The sequence below is a fragment of the Chionomys nivalis genome, chromosome 8 (assembly GCF_950005125.1).
Source record: "Chionomys nivalis chromosome 8, mChiNiv1.1, whole genome shotgun sequence".
Taxonomy (NCBI): Eukaryota; Metazoa; Chordata; class Mammalia; order Rodentia; family Cricetidae; genus Chionomys; species Chionomys nivalis.
In genome coordinates, this window is record NC_080093.1 from 95,251,987 (window position 1) to 95,268,328 (window position 16,342).

Here is a 16,342-nt window from a genome sequence, read left to right on the forward strand (position 1 = left end):
GAATGAAATGTCTGCCCTGGCGATGCTGAAGCTGATGAGGACGACTGACCAGGTCTTTTCCTCAGGAGGGCACCAGATCTCATTTCAGATGGTTGGGAGCCACCATGTGGGTGCTGGGAATTGAACTCAGGACCTCTGGATGAGCAGGCTCTTAACTGCTGGCCATTGGCTGGAGAGACAGAATTCTCTTCTTTTTTTGGTGAGGAAAGGGCTTTGGTAAACAGATTTCTCCCCAGCCCTTCCCTGGTAATCACCCTTTTTTTTCCCCCTCCCGAGACAGGGTTTCTCTGTTTAACAGGCCTGAATATCCTGGAATTCACTCTGTAGATCAGGCTCACCTTGAACTCACAGAGATCTAGAGTAATCACCATTCTTGATTCTCTGTCTGTTTTTTTGTTTGTTTTTTGTTTTTTGAGACAGGGTTTCTCTGTAGCTTTGGAGCCTATCCTGGAACTTGCTCTGTAGACCAGGCTGGCCTTGAACTCACAGAGATCCACCTACCTCTGCCTCCCGAGTGCTGGGATTAAAGGCGTGCGCCACCACCGCCCGGCTCTGATTCTGTCTCTAAATTCAACTTCTCAGCACCCAGCACCTCATGAGGATTCCTGGGTGGTTTTGTCATTTTGTGACCAGCTTATTGGGATAAGATATCCAAGGTTGATTCATATGCTAAAATTACCTTCCTTTTTTAAGAAAAAATTACTATTTCTTTTCTTTACTGTTTTCACGCGTGTGGGTGTTTTGTCTGTATATATGTTTGTATTCCACATGTATGCCTAGTGACCGAAGAAGCTTGATCCCCAGGAACTATAGTTTCAGGAGGTTGTGAGTCACCACATGGGCGCTGGGAATCAAACCTCGGTCTCTGAAAGAGCAGCCAGTGCTATAAACCGCGGAACTATCGCTCCAGCCCCAGTTCCCTTCCGTTTTAAAGCTAAAGAGTAACCTTCTCTCGTCTTCCACATGACATGCTCAGCCTCAGTCCGCTTTTCAGTCTCTTGTACATTCTAAGTCACAGCTTCTGTGCCAGAGAGTTATGCTTGGTTTAGAGTCAGAAACTAGAGTTAATTCATCTTCCGTGGCTAATGCTTTGATCCGAGGAGATCGTTGTGGTTAGTTGATTTCAGGGTTCCTAGAAATAAAGCTATGAGGTTTTATAATCATATTAGGAAGCCTTCTCAGGCTCTCCCCACCGGTCTGCACGACCTTCTCAGTTCTGTGAAGATGTCTGTGATCCCAACTCAAGTAGCTCTCATTGTGTCAGGGGACCTTGGATGGAAATTACCTTCTCCAGAGGGCCACCATGACGGCATGGCTCGTGAGAGCTAGTCACGGTGGTTTCTGGCCATGGCAGAAGTCATGCTGGGGTGGAAGGGTTGTGAAATGTCTTTTGCTACTTTCTTCCTTAAATTCTTCATGTGAAGCTTTGGGGCAGGCATCCTGCCTCACGCTCTGAGAAAACTGGTGCAGCCTCACTCGTGGCTCCTCAGAGCTCCTAGACAACCCCAGAGTCAGAGTGTGTGCTGTCTTCACCAGGGCAGACTGTTTGCAGGCCTTAACCTTCTTTTGGCTTTCAATTTTTAAAACTCTGTTTAAATAATTTTGTGTTATGTTTTGCCTGCATGTATGTCTTTGTACCATGTGCATGCACAGGTGGTATTGAACTCACAGAAATCCACTTACGTCTGCCTCCCAAGTGCTACCATACCTAGCCTGATCTGTTACTTTTCCTGTCTCTGCAGACACTTTCTGTGCTTTTTTGAAGCATTATTCATTTATTTGTTTGGAACTTTTTTTTCACTGGTTCTGACTATGGAACCTTGCCTGGCCTGCAACTCCATATGTAGAACTTGAACTTCCTCGGATCCTCTTGCCTCTGCCTCCTAAGTGCTAGGATTAGGTGTGTACCACTACTGTCAGAATATGTTTTTATTAAAAAGAAAGGTCCCTCTTCTGATTCCTGGCCTGTAAGGTTACTCACAGGTGGGGCATCTGTCATGTGGATTAAACTCTTTCCTGTGTTCTAACCGCCTGTTTGTGTCCTCCTGAAAATTTGAACTCTTGTTGCTAAGTAACCACTGCTGTTGTAGATGTCTCTTAGCAGGCATCCTCACGAGAACTCTTTCCTTGGCCAGGCGGTGATGGTGCACACCTTTATCCCAGCACTTGGGAGGCAAAGACAAGTAATCTCTGTGAGTTTGAGGCCAGCCTGGGCTATAGAGTAAGCTCCAAGATAGACTCTAAAGCCACAGAGAAACCATATCTCGAAAACTCAAAACAAAACCAAAAACCAAAAAGAACTCCTTCCTTAGAAACTTCCTCAGACTCAAAATTTTAAACCATGAGCCTATCTTCTGTGTGGAGCCTGGGATAGAGAGGAGGCAGACGCGGATCCAGAAAGTCCAGCTAGAAGACTGTTGTTGCAAATATTGTTAACTTGACAAGTGCTAGAATTACCTACAAATAAACTTGTGGGACTGTCTGTGAGGAAGCTTCTAGATCATTTAACTGCAGTGGGAAGACCCTTCTTAACTGTGGGCGACACCGTTCCCTGGGGTAGGATCTAGACTAAGGAGGAGAACGTGCTCTGAGCACCTGCGTTCACCTCCCTGCATCGTGACTGCAGGCGCAGCGTGAGCCCATCCTTGTCCCTCTCACAGCTTCCCTGGCCTTCCCTCCCGTTCTCCTCTAGTTCTACAGCGAGTCGGGCATGCCCACCAAACACCTCTCCGACAGCGTGTGTGCCGTGTGTGGGCAGCAGATCTTCGTGGATGTCAATGAAGAGGGCATCATCGAGAACACGTACAGGCTCTCCTGCAATCACGTGTATCCTGCCTTGTGCTGATCTCTCCTGAACCCGTGCTCCAGCCATGGTAGGAAGAGGGTGGCATGACCCTGTATGTGGTCCAGAGTTGGGGTGTAGGCGAGCCATGACAGGAACTTTAGCCTTTTTGTCAGCCTTTCTTCCAGAGTGGCACCGCCCTTAGTGAAAGGTGGTTACGGATTGCCAGGTCCTAGAGAGCCTGCAGCTGCAGCTAGCGAGGCCACTCAAGCTGACGTGTGTCACAGAGAAGGAGACCCTCTGCTGAAATGCTTCAGTTTAGGGTCGAATCCCTTCCTGAGGATTTGATCTCATCTTGTCATGTATATACTAAGTGCCCATCCTGTGCCATGTTGGGAACTGTGTATTGTCTCATAACAACCATGTAAATAAGGATCATTGCTCTCACTCCCCTGTGAGGAAAAGAAGGAACTCCCCAAATTACACAGCTGTATGTAAGGAGTGAAGCCTTTATGTGAACCTCTCTCTGGAGCTGCTGCTCTGGCATGCTGAGATCCAGGATGGGGCTAAAGTGCCAGTTTGGCTTTCTACCACTTCCCTTGACCAATGGTGCTCAGATTCCATGAGTTCTGTATCCGAGGCTGGTGCATCGTGGGAAAGAAACAGACGTGTCCTTACTGCAAGGAGAAGGTGGACCTGAGGAGGATGTTCAGCAATCCGTATCCTTTGAGCTCTTCTGGGAGTGGCTGCTGGGAGGAAGGCGTTCTCAGTGTCTGCATCCCGCGGGGCCACCCGCCGCCTCCACCTTGAGTTTGTTTACTCCTCAGGTTGAGGCAGCCAGGAACCTCAACTGCCCATCATAAATTACTAACAAAAGCAGCCACTGCACCTTGTCATGTGTCTGCTTCCTCTCTAGAAAGTTCCTCACCTGAATCATCTCACTTGATTCCCTGGCAGCCCTAAGAGGGCATGCCGCCTTCCCCACGGTGTGTGCATCCAGAGCTGCCTTGGCCTGGGTAGGCAGGGCCTGTGGGGCCTTTTCCCCATTCGCTTCTGAAGAAGGCCTGTTTTCCTTCCTGCCCAGCTCCTACCATAGCTGCCCTTTGTGTTCTGTGGTTCCCTGTCCCCTCTATACAGCAGGATTGGCCAGGGGACAGGGGTGCTCCACCACTTCCAAAGCCTCTCTGCAGACTCTCTCCCAGCTGGGCTCTGCGGACGTCCTGTGCTCTCTCTGGAAAGGCTCCTTGTGACTAATCTGACCCCATTTTCCTCTAATTGCCCTGCTGTGTGGCAGCACTCCTGGGAAGACAGGAGTAAACATCCACTCACCCCAGACCAGAGCAAGGGTGCCACCCAAGTCCAGCTTGGCCAACCAGTGAGGCTTAGAGGAGTACGGTGAGGGGTTATTTGTCGGACCTGAAAGAACTCCAAGACAACCGTATCACCAAAAGCTGCTGTGGATGATGGCTTCTTCTGCAGGCAGTTCACTTGGGCTGAGCGGCTTCTAGGCAGCGCGGCTGTGTCTCAGCAGTTTCTACTGCTTGTACATACTCGGTGAAGGAGGAGCCTAGTGAGACCAGATAGTCAGTTTCAGGGACTTCTGAAGCTTTTGAATTGTTTACTTTCTGGGCTTACTTCCCTGCTGGACGGGATGTTTCACCTCTTTAGAACAGCCTGCTTTTTGGATTTGTTTGTTTGTTTGGTTTGGTTTGGTTTGGTTTGGTTTTTGTTTTCCAAAACAGGGTTTCTCTCTGTAGCACTGACTGTCCTAGAACTTGCTCTGTAGACCAGGCTGGTCTCAAACTCAGAGATCCACCTGCCTCTGCCTCCCAAGTGCTGGAATTAAAGGTGTGTGCCACCACCACTCAAGAAGAGCCTATGTCTTACGCTTCCTGCCAAGATGGAAGCTTATTTGTGGAAGAAAATTGTTATACAACAAGTCAGTAAACCCAGCCTTTTCCTTAATGGAAAAACCCTTAAATTTGATACAAGAACCTTCTTGGGGCAGGAGTATAGCTAGCCCAGAGGCAGAATACTTGCTAGAAGACCCTGCTGGTTTCCTGTATTCCATTCCCAGGTTCCTCCGGGATACATTTCATGGATACATTTCTAGGGCAACTGTCAGACCCAGGCTGTTTGTCATGGAGAAGGTGTTGTATGGAGGCCCTGCACGATGTTGGCTGTGGAGAGGAGGTCTGTTTTACCTCTCCACTTCTCGTGTCTGCTCCAGTCCTTCTTCTCTCCCTCCCGATTCTCTGGGTTCAGCGTTTCACTCCAACATGGAGAGCTGAGAGAAGCTGGGTAGCTTTGTTTTCTCTGGGCTGTGGAGCAGCGTAAAACTGTAGGCAAATCCAAGGACGGCCTCACTACCCTGTAGGCAAATCCAAGGACGACCTCACTACCCTGCTGAATGAACCTAACAAACAGCTCTTGCATATAATCTCGCCTCTGGTCCTTAACATCCTCACAGCTGGGAGAGGCCTCATGTCATGTATGGACAACTGCTGGACTGGCTTCGCTACTTGGTGGCCTGGCAGCCTGTCATCATTGGCCTGGTTCAAGGCATCAGCTACATTCTGGGCCTAGAGTAAACAGCAGCTGCACCATTGGAGAACCCACCCACCTGCCATGGGCCTCAGGGCACTTCCCTTGCTGCCCGTGAAGCCTTGGGTGGGAAAGACTCAAAGGCACTTTGGGCCACTCAGGACCTCCCCAACTGGGTCTGGTTTGGGGGTGGGAATGTTGGAGAACCAGCCAGTGGGGCTGTTAGCAGCGGGGGCTTTTTAAAAGAAAATTATTTTGATGAATATATTTAAATTTTTTTATTGTGGAGCATAGGAATTGTCCCCCACCCCTAGGCCTTACCCTGCCTGAACATGGTAGGGCAGAGCTGTTGGTCTGGAGGGGTCTTCTCACCTCTGGCTGAGAGCAGTGGTGGCATTTCTGCTGGCTGAGTGCTTCGGCCTACCCCTCCCCTTCCCTCTGTAAAGCGCAAACTTGGTTTGCACTCAGCGTACAAGAGCTCAGACTGGTGCCACAGGTCCAGTTCTGAGCAGTGAGTGCTCTCTTCACTGTCTGGGATACGAGGTGGCTGTTGTACATGACTGTTCCCTTTTGTCTGGAAACTAAGGACTGATGGCTTCTCCAGCTAGGGAAGCCCTGTGACCCCATGTTTCGGGACAACTGGAAGAGTGAGTAGCACGGCTTGTCTGCACTGAGCAGGGCTGTTGCCGTGCAGAGTATGGAAACCATCCATAGGCTGTGGAAGCTACTTTGGTAGCAGTGAGTGTTGCAGCTTCTTGAGCCTGGAAGTGGAAACGTGCCAAAGGCTATTCTGCAAAGTGTGTGTGTGCTGTGTGTGCGCAGAGCAGACAGACTGATGGGTACCAATGTCTGCCAGTCATCAGCGTGCCCTTGAAGCTAAGCAGAGATTCCCAGACTAGGGAACAGCCCTATGGAGGCGTGGTCATTTGTGGGGTCTTCCTGGGCCTGACGGTAGGAGTGGTGGGTGGATAGGAAGAATAAGACCCTAGTGAGCACAGGTTTGAAAAGGGGGGCGTTTGGAGACAGTGGGAGGGCACCATGGGTCTACAGCACGGTCTGTCTAGGGCCTTGTCTTCACCTTTGAATAAAGCTCCATGAGCTGGGCTGGAAAGCTTTTCTTTTTGCCACTCTTTCCTGGGACCTCTGGGGTGTCTTGCCTCTCGCACCTGAGAGCTGGGGCCTACAGTCGTGAACACTGCGTTTCCACCCCTGCCCCCTATGAGTCTAGTTCTTGTTCTTGGGCATTAGGAGCCCTGGGCTTCACTGAGCCCCCTTTCAGACTGAGGTGACTGAGACTAGTACCCCCAACTCCTCAGCCTATTCCTGAATCCTCAAGCCTTGGGAATGGGAGCCGTGCAAAGGGCTCAGAGACGGATCACTCTTCCTTTGCCCCCTTCTCCCCTAAGGTCAAGGCTGCTTTCATACTGAGTCAGTCTTGAGTCCCACAACCTCTGGGCCACCTCTGGTCTCAGGTTCCTCTTCCTGCACCTCCACCCATCCCCCAGTCTCTAAGAATCCCTGTCGCGCCCCACCCCCAGGGAGTGCATCCTCTGGTCTCTGGGTCAGACTCTCCCTGCAGTCTGCAGCCTAGGTGGGAGAAGGTGGGTGGAGTTGCTCAGAGAAGTGAATGTGGCACACAGACATGGCTCTCGGCCTCCTGCATCCGAATCAGTTAGGAGTCTTTGTTCCAAACCGGGTCCATCTCCCTACCTGTTGTCAGCAGCTTCCCCGTTGATCACAGAACCACAGACCTCAGCCCATGTGCATACTTACCCCCGGTGCATTCACCAGAAGCTCTGGCCTAAAGAGCACAGCTTCAGATGATCAGATTCCATGTTTATACCTGCCAAGTCCTGGCCCCCAAGCTACTGGTGCCTTCCTGGCTATTTAGGGTCAGCTGTGTTAGTGGCTGGGAGTTTTGTACACCAACCAGACAGGAAAGTTGCTGTTTCTTGTGGTGAGAGTTTTGGAGCCAGGCCGTCACACTGAGTTTTGGAGCTCCCAGAAGCTCTTCAGGGCGTTAGAGCCAGGTGGAAAGATCTAGATTTAACCAGTGAGTCTACGCGTTCCTGTGGCTCCTGTGCCTGTCAGGGTGAGCGTGAGACAGCTGACCTTGGGGCTGGCTCAGTGACCTTGGGCCAATATAGCATTGAGGGTAAAAAGGTCAGTGATTCAATTTGGGGTCCCCAGTACCAATTAATATTGACTTCTTGGGCACTGTTAAGGAGAAAGTAAAGGCTTGACTCTATAAGAAGTTAGCTGAAGGGTGAGGGGGCACCACCATCCTGACCCTCGGCAAGGCAGCACTATCTCTCTCACCTCTCAGGGGTCTTGGTGTGAGGTGAGAATCTGGAGAGGGACCTGGGAAATCTGTCTAGTGTAAGCTGTGGGTCGAGGGGCGGAGCAGCCTGTTTGGGATTGGGATTCCTAGAGAGGAAGTGAAAGTGAAATCGTTGGGAGCTTTCCCAGAAGCGGACTGCATCCTGCCCTTCTCAGAAGGCTCTCAACAGAGACGGTTGCTTCCCAGGTAAGTCCCTGGCTCTTTATGCCTTTCTCCTCTCTAACCTTTCTGAGTAAGATTGGATTGGGGAACTGTTATATAAATGCTGTTTGGAGCTGGTATGAGAGGAAATTGTTACTAGGTAACAACAGCAGTGTCTTAAGTGCAAAGGCCGGGCTTGTGGCTCTAGGCCTGCTCTCTGAAGTACCAGAGGCTCAAATGGACTGTTGGAGGGAAAGAACCTGAGAAGATGTGGGGCTGGCTGAACTCGACTCTCCCTTTCCAGAGGAAGTTACAGACACCAGGATTGCTTGCTTCTGACACAGTCATCACGACCATGAGACACTGTTGGACAACAGGTGGGACATGGGGCTTTGTGGGGTCATCCTAATAGAATGGGGCAATGTGGGACATGGGGCTTTGTGGGGTCATCCTAATAGAATGGAGCAATGTGGCTAACTTGGCCATCACCCCCAAGATGTTGTATCCAACTGTGCTATTGCTCTAAGCCTCTATGTAGCTGCTTTGGTCTGGCTCCACTTCGAGGCTTCTTTGCACCACATTTTCAGCCGGGCTAAAAGGGTTTCCACCCATTCTCATGCCTGGTGACAGCCCGGGAGTATCTGGGTGGAGGTTTGTGTCTGACCAAAGCAGGTGCTAGGATGCTGAGCTTTCCATCTGCAATTCTGTTCCTCAGACCCTAGTTCTTGGTGGGTCCTGCTTCTCTGTGTCCATGTCGTCATTCTGGCCAGAGGCACGTGTGCACCTCAGACAAAGGACCCGTGCTCTTCCTGGTCTCCAGCAGGCCCACCTCAGCGGTACCCAGCACTGCACGTGATCTGGCCAGAGGAAGAAGTGCCACTGAGTAAGGAGCGGTTACGGGAGCCCAAGAGGTTAGAGTTGTCAAGAGGTCAGGGGTTAGGCTGACTGAGGAATGTGCTATCCACCTGCCGAGAAGCACCAGCTTGGCTCTGGTCACCATTCTACTGCCCAGCTCCGAGGATGGTTCCTGTAGCCCTTCCAGGGCCTTGGCCCCTGCCTGCCTGCCTTCTGGCCATCTGAGAGCAACATCATACTGCTAGCCTGACCCAAGGAAGCAGGCACAGAAGTGGAAGACTTTGATGAACTCAGGACATTTCCTACATAGGCTTAGGGAAATGGATGCCTGTAATATTAAATATTCCCTTTTAATATTTTCCTGCTTAAGTAGGGCACAGGTATTATAGGAGCTGGCAGGGTAGGGGGCCTCTGATAGAATAACTAACAGCCATATGTGCTCCTAGATGGAACGCTGACCTTGTCCTGTGCTGCCTGCAGCCGCTTCCCCTACTTGAGCATCCTCTACTGGCTGGGCAATGGTTCCTTCATTGAGCACCTCCCAGGCCGGCTGAGGGAGGGTCACACAAGGTGAGGGTCACAGCAGTCAGGCTAGTAGGAGGGAGACATCCCCTGCAACCCTCTCATGATTCTCTTCTGCCTCTGCAGTCGGGAACACAGGAACACCAGCACTTGGTTACAGAGAGCTTTGGTGCTAGAGGAACTGAGCCCCAGCCTACGAAGCACCAACTTCTCCTGTCTGTTTGTGGACCCTGGACAGGTGACCCAGTATCACATCGTTCTGGCCCAGCTCTGGGTAAGGACTCTGAAGAAAGGCATCCGGGACACTCTGCTGTCTCGGGGAGAAAGGATGGGCTTTGCCAGGACGTAAGCAAGGAACTCCTCCTCAGCTCTGACCCTGTGTGCCTTTACTTCCTCAGGATGGGGTGAAAACAGTCCCGACCCCTTCTCAAGAAATCCTCTCCAGCCACAGCCCAGGACCCACGTCAGCAGGGCCAGGGCTCAGCATGCAGCCAGCCGCAGCATGGCCTTGACTGGAGCCTGGCTCTTATCCACCTGGAGGGTGAAGGCTCCACCGTAGGCTCTGCTTGCCCCCATGCAGCTGAACCTCAAACTCAAGCTCCATTTCTACCTAGAATATCATAGTAATTAAATTAAAATTCCCCCTGCTTGTCCCTCTGTCCATGCGCGCTAACTTTTCTAACGTCGTCTTCACCCCACTGGTGTCGAGGGACCTTGGAGATCTGCTGGTGCCTTAGCCAAGCAATAGGAGCTCTGCCTACAACTCCACATTGACTTTCCAGAGTCTTCTCAGGGCTCACATTCTGCACCAATTCAGCAGGTGAACCCTGGTCAAGGTGTCACTCTGACAAGATCTATCTCGGCTCTGGCCACAGTCTGCACTGACGTCATTATTTATAGGTGGTTTTGTTTCCTCATTTGCCCCAATGTCCTAAGGAAGGGATGGGACAATAGCTGCTTCAGAACACAACTGTAGCTAATCTCAGCAGGGCCCACAACGAGTCCTCATTTAGCAACATCTCAACTTGATGTATTTTAGGCCCTAGTACTGTCCACAGGAATGCTGCCTGTCTCAGGAAGGGGCAGGGGACGCTGACACTCATGCCAAGTAGAAATTCAAGATAGATAACACAAACCCTTGACATAGAAAACAACCCATAGTATTAGGAACAGGGACCAGAAATGGAATGTGGAACGGTCCCAGGAAGGCAGATGAGAAGGCTCCAGAGAGCAGTCAGTTCCCTCCTTCCCCCATACCCACACAGAGAGCGCAGCACTCAAGGGAGAAAAATAGACTTTATTTACAAGTAATAACATTTAGAAAAGATCCATCCCTGGCCCTTAAAAACCTTCCCATAGTTCCATATCCCACCCCAGTGCAAGTCTGGGGAAGGTGAAGTGTGAGCTGCCATGGAAGGCTGCCCCTATCCCACCCCTGAGACCCAGGACCCATCTGTCCTGGAAAAGAGCATCCTCCAGGCAGGTGTGTAGACGGGAGCAGAAAGAGTAGAGGCTCCTACCCGGTCAAGCCCGATCCTAGGGTTCAAGAGCAAAGGCCTCTGCTAGGCCTAGCCACCAGAAACAGCAGGAGGCAGAACCTGCTTCTCCAATGGTCCCTTCTAGGTCCAGAGACTAGGGAAGACTGTCTGGGCTCAAGAATTCAGCCTCAAATCTAGTTACAACGGAGTAGACTTTCCTCCAAAAGGGGAGGGGGAGAGTCAGGAGGCAAGATAGGGAAAACACCCCACACTGTCCACGCTTCCTGGGCCAGCTCTGAAAAGATGCCTAGAAGGCACCAGTGAAGGTCCAGGTACCAGGCAAGGGTGCAGGTAAGCATCATTGGGTCTGGGGGGCTGGCCGCCATCGGCCCGGGAGCTGAGAGAAGGCACTGAGAGGGACAGTAGAAGGGAAAGGACCAGGTAGGGCCACACACTGGTGTTGACTCTTTAATGCTTTGCCTGAAAAAGAGAGACAGTCACTTGGCCAGATTAAGTCTCGTGTTGCCAGCCTCTATTAGCTCAGAAAACCCCTGCCTAGAACCCCTCCCTGTGTGCCCCATAAACACCCATCTTTAAGTTATTAGTTGCCAACCATGCCTAAGTGGTGCCCTCAATTATGAATGGCTACCCAGGACAAAGTACCTCTTCTTGTGCCCCTCATCCCCTCCACTCATCTAGCTTGGCCCTGCCTTGGTTGCTGCCCTATAGAGTACTCAGTCTAGGGGGTGGTCTCCTTTTACTGTGTTACCTTGCCCTTGGCCCGAGGGGTAGCAGTGCTGGCAATGCGGGGAGAGCGGCGGGTTCCACTGCGAGTATTGGGAGAGACCTTCGCTGGGGTCTTCTTGGAAGCGCCTCGCCTTAGAAGACTATTTCCTAGCCTCTTGGGTGTGTTAAGGATGCTGAAGGCCATTGACTGGCGCCGGTCCACCTGTGGGGAACAGTTTGTCAACCGGCTACTTTGGGGCTCTGCCAGCAAGGCTTCATTTGGCCTTCCTTCCTTCCTCCCCTTCAGTCCCAGCCTAACCTGGACTGGAGCTGCTTTCTTCTGGGCTTCAACAGTGTTGCTCTGCTTACGTCCTTCATGCCGGTCCTTGGGAGTCAGGGGCCGTGGGAAACAGCTGGTAGCTTTCTTGGACTGTGAGGCAGAGGACAGTGAGACAATCGCCTTCCCCATCTCCTGACAGAGGCCGTTCCAGCAGTCCCATTGCAAGGAGATTTCCCTCCCATTTACTACGTAAGACATGGTGAGAACAGATCACAGATGCTCATGCGTCGCTTACCTCAGGAGTGCCAGGACCCTGGTGGGTCTCTAAGGAGACCCGTTTGCGCTGCTGCCGGGTGGTAATGCCAAGACCCTCCGCGATCTGGGTTGGCTGCATGCTGGCTCGGCGTAAGGTTTCTTGGGGGTCTCCGGTTTTCATCTCCTCATCAGTGATGGTGGCCAGGTTCGTGGAAGGCTGCATGGAACATGAGGAAGCAACCATGTGCCCCAGCTGTCTGAAGCAGGACACACAACACTGAAGAGCTGGATCTACCTATGAGGGATAGCTAGTAGCCTCAAGCAGTCTCAATCTGACTTCACTCCTGGGTGACTGCTGCCCTCTGTTCCAATAGACCAAAGACCCAGCACACATATTTGGGCTAGCCACTTCAGTCAGTGTGGGAGGCTTGAGGTGACCCCGCATCTCACCCTAGACTCCAGAGGATAGCAGGTCTTCAGGTGCGGGGGGCACACTCGGTTGCGCTGCTGCAGCTCTGCAATGCGGTTCCAGTCGTCCAACTGCTCAGGCTCATCCTGGCAAGTCCCCATGTAGAAGCTGTTCCTTCCTATGACGGTATGACGGACAGGACGTTAGGGCACACGGCTGCAGCTGTCTACTAACCTGGCCAGACCTTTTGGACTCTGCTCCCTCCCACCTTGAGGAGCTTCAAGCTGGATACAGTCCTGTTCTGTGTCACTGACAGATGAAAAGGGGAACCGCCATCAGACCATTTGTCTCAGAGAGTGTATGAGCAGAGGCTGCAGCATCTTATTTACCTGTCAAAGCTAACTAAGGGTCATGAGTTGATAGCCAAGGACCTAAAGGGCAACTTTCAAGAAATTTCGACAGCCTGACCTTCCCAAAGCTTGCGGTCTCGCAGAAAGTAGCCTAAAGAAGCCCTAGAGTGCCGGTTGTCTCTCACACTGGGAACCAGCAGCGATCGGTGAACACCCCTGGTCCCAACGGCTCCTTTGCAGGCCTAGGACAGGGAAGGCCTGAGGTGGCAGGGGCAAGTGAGGGCCAGAAGTTCTGGTACAGGAAGGCCTGCCGCGAGCTTGTGAAATCGTGCTCTTCCCTATGCCAAGATCCGCTCCCAGTCTTGTTTGGGGTTGTGGTGAATTCCCAGTCTCCTCACCTTGGGAGGCCCCACTGGACATCCTGGCCTGGGAGCGACGGGCAGAGCTTCGGGTGGTAGGCCGGTAACCAGGCAGGCTGAGCAGAGCCGAGTTGCCATCGTCAGGAGAACCCAAACGGGCCAGAGACTGGGTGGAGGAGGTGGCTCGCAAGCTGGCCTGGGGGGCAGGGGCAGACTGCGTGCTGTAGAAGGATGAGTTGGCGCTGTCTGGCTCTTCCACATCCAGTCTCTGTAAGGACGAGTCATTGCAGTAACACTGTAGCACCACCTCTGTCCCAAAGCTCTCAGATGCCACAATACAGCTGTTGTTTCCCCACTGCTTTAAAGGGCTCTTTGGACGGCAAGGGTGGAAACAGGCCACACGGCCAGAAGCTCTTGCAAGATGCTGAGTGAGGTTGCTAAGACCCTTCTACCCATGATACTTTGAAGGAGGCATTATCATTATCAGCCCATGTCAGAGGTAAGAAGGTGACAGGTAGCAGTAGCTAGGCTAAGAGGCAGCCCCCTATCCCCTGAGGTAGCGAGCTGGTCTCAGCCCACAGCCTCTGCCGTCACTGCATCCAAGGTTCCCGGGGTCTGAACATCATCAACACTCCCCAGTTCTCAGTAGAAGGCATCTATTCTCCAGTCACTGTGAGAACAAAAACAATAAACCCAGGTCTAGAAGTAGCAGTTCATGCCAAGCTCCATCCTGACTGCATGGGGTCGCCAGAAGCTCAGGGTTGCGTGCTAGTTCCTATATTCTGCTCCGCTCCTCAGTAAGTCTGTATGTATCCTATGGGTTTGCTGCTCATCCCTGTGTGTTCCTGACTGAGCCCCACGCCCAGGAGCCTAACCTTGGTCATGGTAATGTTGATGATTTGTGTGGTACGCCGGCGAGCAGAGCGGGTCTTACGGCCAGAGTCAGGGAACGCATCCCCCAGGGAGTCCAGGCTGCTCTCTAAGGGGGCCTGGCCCCGAGCTGGAATGGGGGTGAAGTAGAGACTCTCCAGGGATTCCACCTTGGGGGGTAGGCGCTGGGAGATGGGTGAAGCTGGCTCTCCAGGGACACTGGTGCCGTCTGGCTGGGTACGAGGCAGCTTGCTGTTGAGAGAGCGATCTCCTGAGATGGAGCTCCTGGGCTAGAAGGCACTCTGTCTATCCACTAGCCCCAAAGTGACTGTTTCTTACACTGACGTGTAAATGTGGTAAGCATACTCTCACTGATATTTCCAAGATACTAAAAAGGAGCCTTGACTGAGCCTTTTTAGTCCACTCTTGGCTGCTTTTAACTTTTTCATAATGGCAGCTCTCAGATCTCCACTTTAGACCAAGCCCTGCTCTCCAGGCCAGACGGCCATGAGCCTAGACCTCCCCCAGATGCCACAACTGTTCCACATTGTCATTCTAAACCCTCTCTCTACATTTTCTTTCTCATATATCTCCCAGTTTAGTGAGTAGGGATAGCTTCACAGGTCCCCAGCCATGAATGTGGGTATGATTTGACCTCTTTTGCTACCCTCAATCAAAGTCGACATTCTAAGCTCTCCCAGCCGCACACCTCTCCACGGATACTCCCTTCCCCCGTCAGCCTGAGCTCATCTCACCTACACTTAGACTGGGAGATGCTGCAGAGTGGTGACAAGCAAGGACTCAGCCAAGCTGCCAGGTTCAGTCCTGAGCTCCATCAGTGTGGAAGCTTAGGCCAGTGACTGCCCCTCTACACCCCAGTCTAGTTAAGGAGACACAATGGATGAACAGAGCCTACCTAAGATGCTTGCTGGGGGGAGGGGAATAAAGTAGTCAGCGCCCCAGCACGCAGTTAGTGCAGTGCTAACATTTGACAGAGCAGCAACTGTACTTCCAACCTTGATTTCTATGCGATCAGGAAACTAGATACAAAGCCAACCTTGCAGTCCTCAATTTCAGCACTTCTGAGGTCCACTGGTCTTTAGGATCAAATCCAGCCAGGCTCTGGGCTTTCAGGCCGACTTGGCCTCACAATACAGGCTGCTCCTCCACCCCTCCACATCTGTGCAATCTATCTCCAAGGCTTTCCTAGCTGCTCCGCTTCCTTTTCACTTCTCCTGTCCCCTAAGCAGGCACCTGTCATCACACCAGGCCAGCACACACTTAGTGAGCAGGCACAGGCTAGAGAGGCGTGTCTCCTGACCTAGCAACACTGCACGGGGTCCCCTCCTCCAAGCTGAGATCCAGGCTGTCGATACTTAAGTCCAGCTGGGGTTTCTGAGGCTCACGGCTCTTTAAGGCGTCAGTTGCCACCTGGAATTTGCCCAGGTCTCGAAGCTGCTGGTCTGCATGAGCAACCTGGGAAATAAAGAGAAGCCTAGGGTAGGGTTGGCCTTGGAGAAGAGGGCATGGATTCCAGCAGTTCAGGGTGAGGTGTCCCTGTTAAAATAGGTGCTTACCTGCGCCTCCAGGCTGCGCACCTGGGCACTAAGGTGGCGGCAGGCCTGTTCAGCCTCTTTGGTTTTCAGCCCTGCCTGCTGCAGCTCGCGGCCCAGACGTTCCGCTTCAGTCCGAAGCTCCTTGTTCTCCTTCTGCAGCTTCTCCAGGTCTCGAACCTGCTCCTGCAGCTCTTGGTTCTGCTGCTTCTTGGCATCGTAATGGGTCTTGGCTTTCTCCATCTGTAGCTTGTAATGCTCAGCCGCCTGCTCCTTCTGACTCAGCTGGGCCTGTAGCTCGTTTAGCTGGGTCTGGAGGCGCTGTACCTCCTGCTGGCTCTCACCTCCCTGAGCCTGGAAAGCCTGAGAAGTCAATCAAATAAGGTGGCTCTGGTTACTCCATCCACATCCGCACAGTCTCCACAGGCATTTCAGGTCCTTCATGAATATATTGTCTCAGGACACTTAGGATCCCTCAGCCCTACAAACACATTCCATTCTCCCTCCCAGGCCTTCCTGTGGACATTTTGCTGACCACCTGCTGCTTTAATACTTCTCCCAGGTCTGCTTGCCATCTATGAGGCCAGGCACCAAGTATCTCACTCCTTGACCATGTACACTTTCTCCCAATGGAACAGAAAATGGTCTCCAGAAAACATCTGACAAGGGAGTCCCCTCTGTGTGCTGTGAACACCATTGGTTAATAAAGAAACTGTCTTAGGCCTGTGATAGGGTAGAGTAAAGCTAGGTGGGGAAAACTAAACTGAATGCTGGGAGAAAGGAGGCAGAGTCAAGGAGAAGCCATGGATCCGCCAACAGAGACAGATATGCTGAAACCTTGCTGGTAGGCCACGAGCCTCAAGGTAAAATATAATAA

At 52.1% G+C, this 16,342-nt stretch overlaps 3 protein-coding genes across 11 annotated transcripts in view; 2 read left to right on the top strand and 1 right to left on the bottom strand.

The window, feature by feature from the left end:
• The window catches only part of Rnf121 (ring finger protein 121), a 60,158-nt gene extending 54,766 nt beyond the window's left edge, over positions 1 to 5,392 (top strand). For all 4 annotated transcript variants that reach the window (XM_057779448.1, XM_057779447.1, XM_057779449.1 and 1 more), the window contains 3 exons: positions 2,693 to 2,826; positions 3,400 to 3,501; positions 5,253 to 5,392. In XM_057779448.1, coding sequence (XP_057635431.1) covers positions 2,693 to 2,826; positions 3,400 to 3,501; positions 5,253 to 5,373 — 357 coding nt within the window. In that variant the 3' untranslated portion in view covers positions 5,374 to 5,392. The remainder of the gene's footprint in view (positions 1 to 2,692; positions 2,827 to 3,399; positions 3,502 to 5,252) is intronic.
• Positions 5,393 to 8,058: 2,666 nt separating this feature from the next.
• On the top strand, positions 8,059 to 9,823 carry Il18bp (interleukin 18 binding protein). Its single transcript, XM_057779452.1, has 5 exons — positions 8,059 to 8,185; positions 8,524 to 8,691; positions 9,110 to 9,233; positions 9,312 to 9,459; positions 9,584 to 9,823. The coding sequence occupies exons 1-5, from the start codon at positions 8,077 to 8,079 to the stop codon at positions 9,695 to 9,697; spliced, it is 663 nt and encodes a 220-aa protein (XP_057635435.1). The 5' UTR covers positions 8,059 to 8,076; the 3' UTR covers positions 9,698 to 9,823.
• Positions 9,824 to 10,462: 639 nt separating this feature from the next.
• The window catches only part of Numa1 (nuclear mitotic apparatus protein 1), an 89,686-nt gene continuing 83,806 nt past the window's right edge, over positions 10,463 to 16,342 (bottom strand). For all 6 annotated transcript variants that reach the window (XM_057777146.1, XM_057777140.1, XM_057777145.1 and 3 more), the window contains 9 exons: positions 15,490 to 15,828; positions 15,234 to 15,388; positions 13,918 to 14,164; positions 13,082 to 13,310; positions 12,375 to 12,511; positions 11,965 to 12,141; positions 11,709 to 11,819; positions 11,433 to 11,612; positions 10,463 to 11,143 (listed from right to left, as the gene is read on the bottom strand). In XM_057777146.1, the coding sequence (XP_057633129.1) occupies positions 11,132 to 11,143; positions 11,433 to 11,612; positions 11,709 to 11,819; positions 11,965 to 12,141; positions 12,375 to 12,511; positions 13,082 to 13,310; positions 13,918 to 14,164; positions 15,234 to 15,388; positions 15,490 to 15,828 (1,587 nt within the window). In that variant the 3' untranslated portion in view covers positions 10,463 to 11,131. The remainder of the gene's footprint in view (positions 11,144 to 11,432; positions 11,613 to 11,708; positions 11,820 to 11,964; positions 12,142 to 12,374; positions 12,512 to 13,081; positions 13,311 to 13,917; positions 14,165 to 15,233; positions 15,389 to 15,489; positions 15,829 to 16,342) is intronic.

Coding starts and splice junctions, on each gene's coding strand:
- Il18bp (XM_057779452.1), top strand. CDS start 8,077: ATGTGGGGCTGGCTGAACTCGACTCTCCCTTTCCAGAGGAAGTTACAG. Junction 8,692..9,109: donor AGAGGAAGAAGTGCCACTGA/GTAAGGAGCGGT, acceptor ATGTGCTCCTAG/ATGGAACGCTGACCTTGTCC. Junction 9,234..9,311: donor CTGAGGGAGGGTCACACAAG/GTGAGGGTCACA, acceptor CTGCCTCTGCAG/TCGGGAACACAGGAACACCA.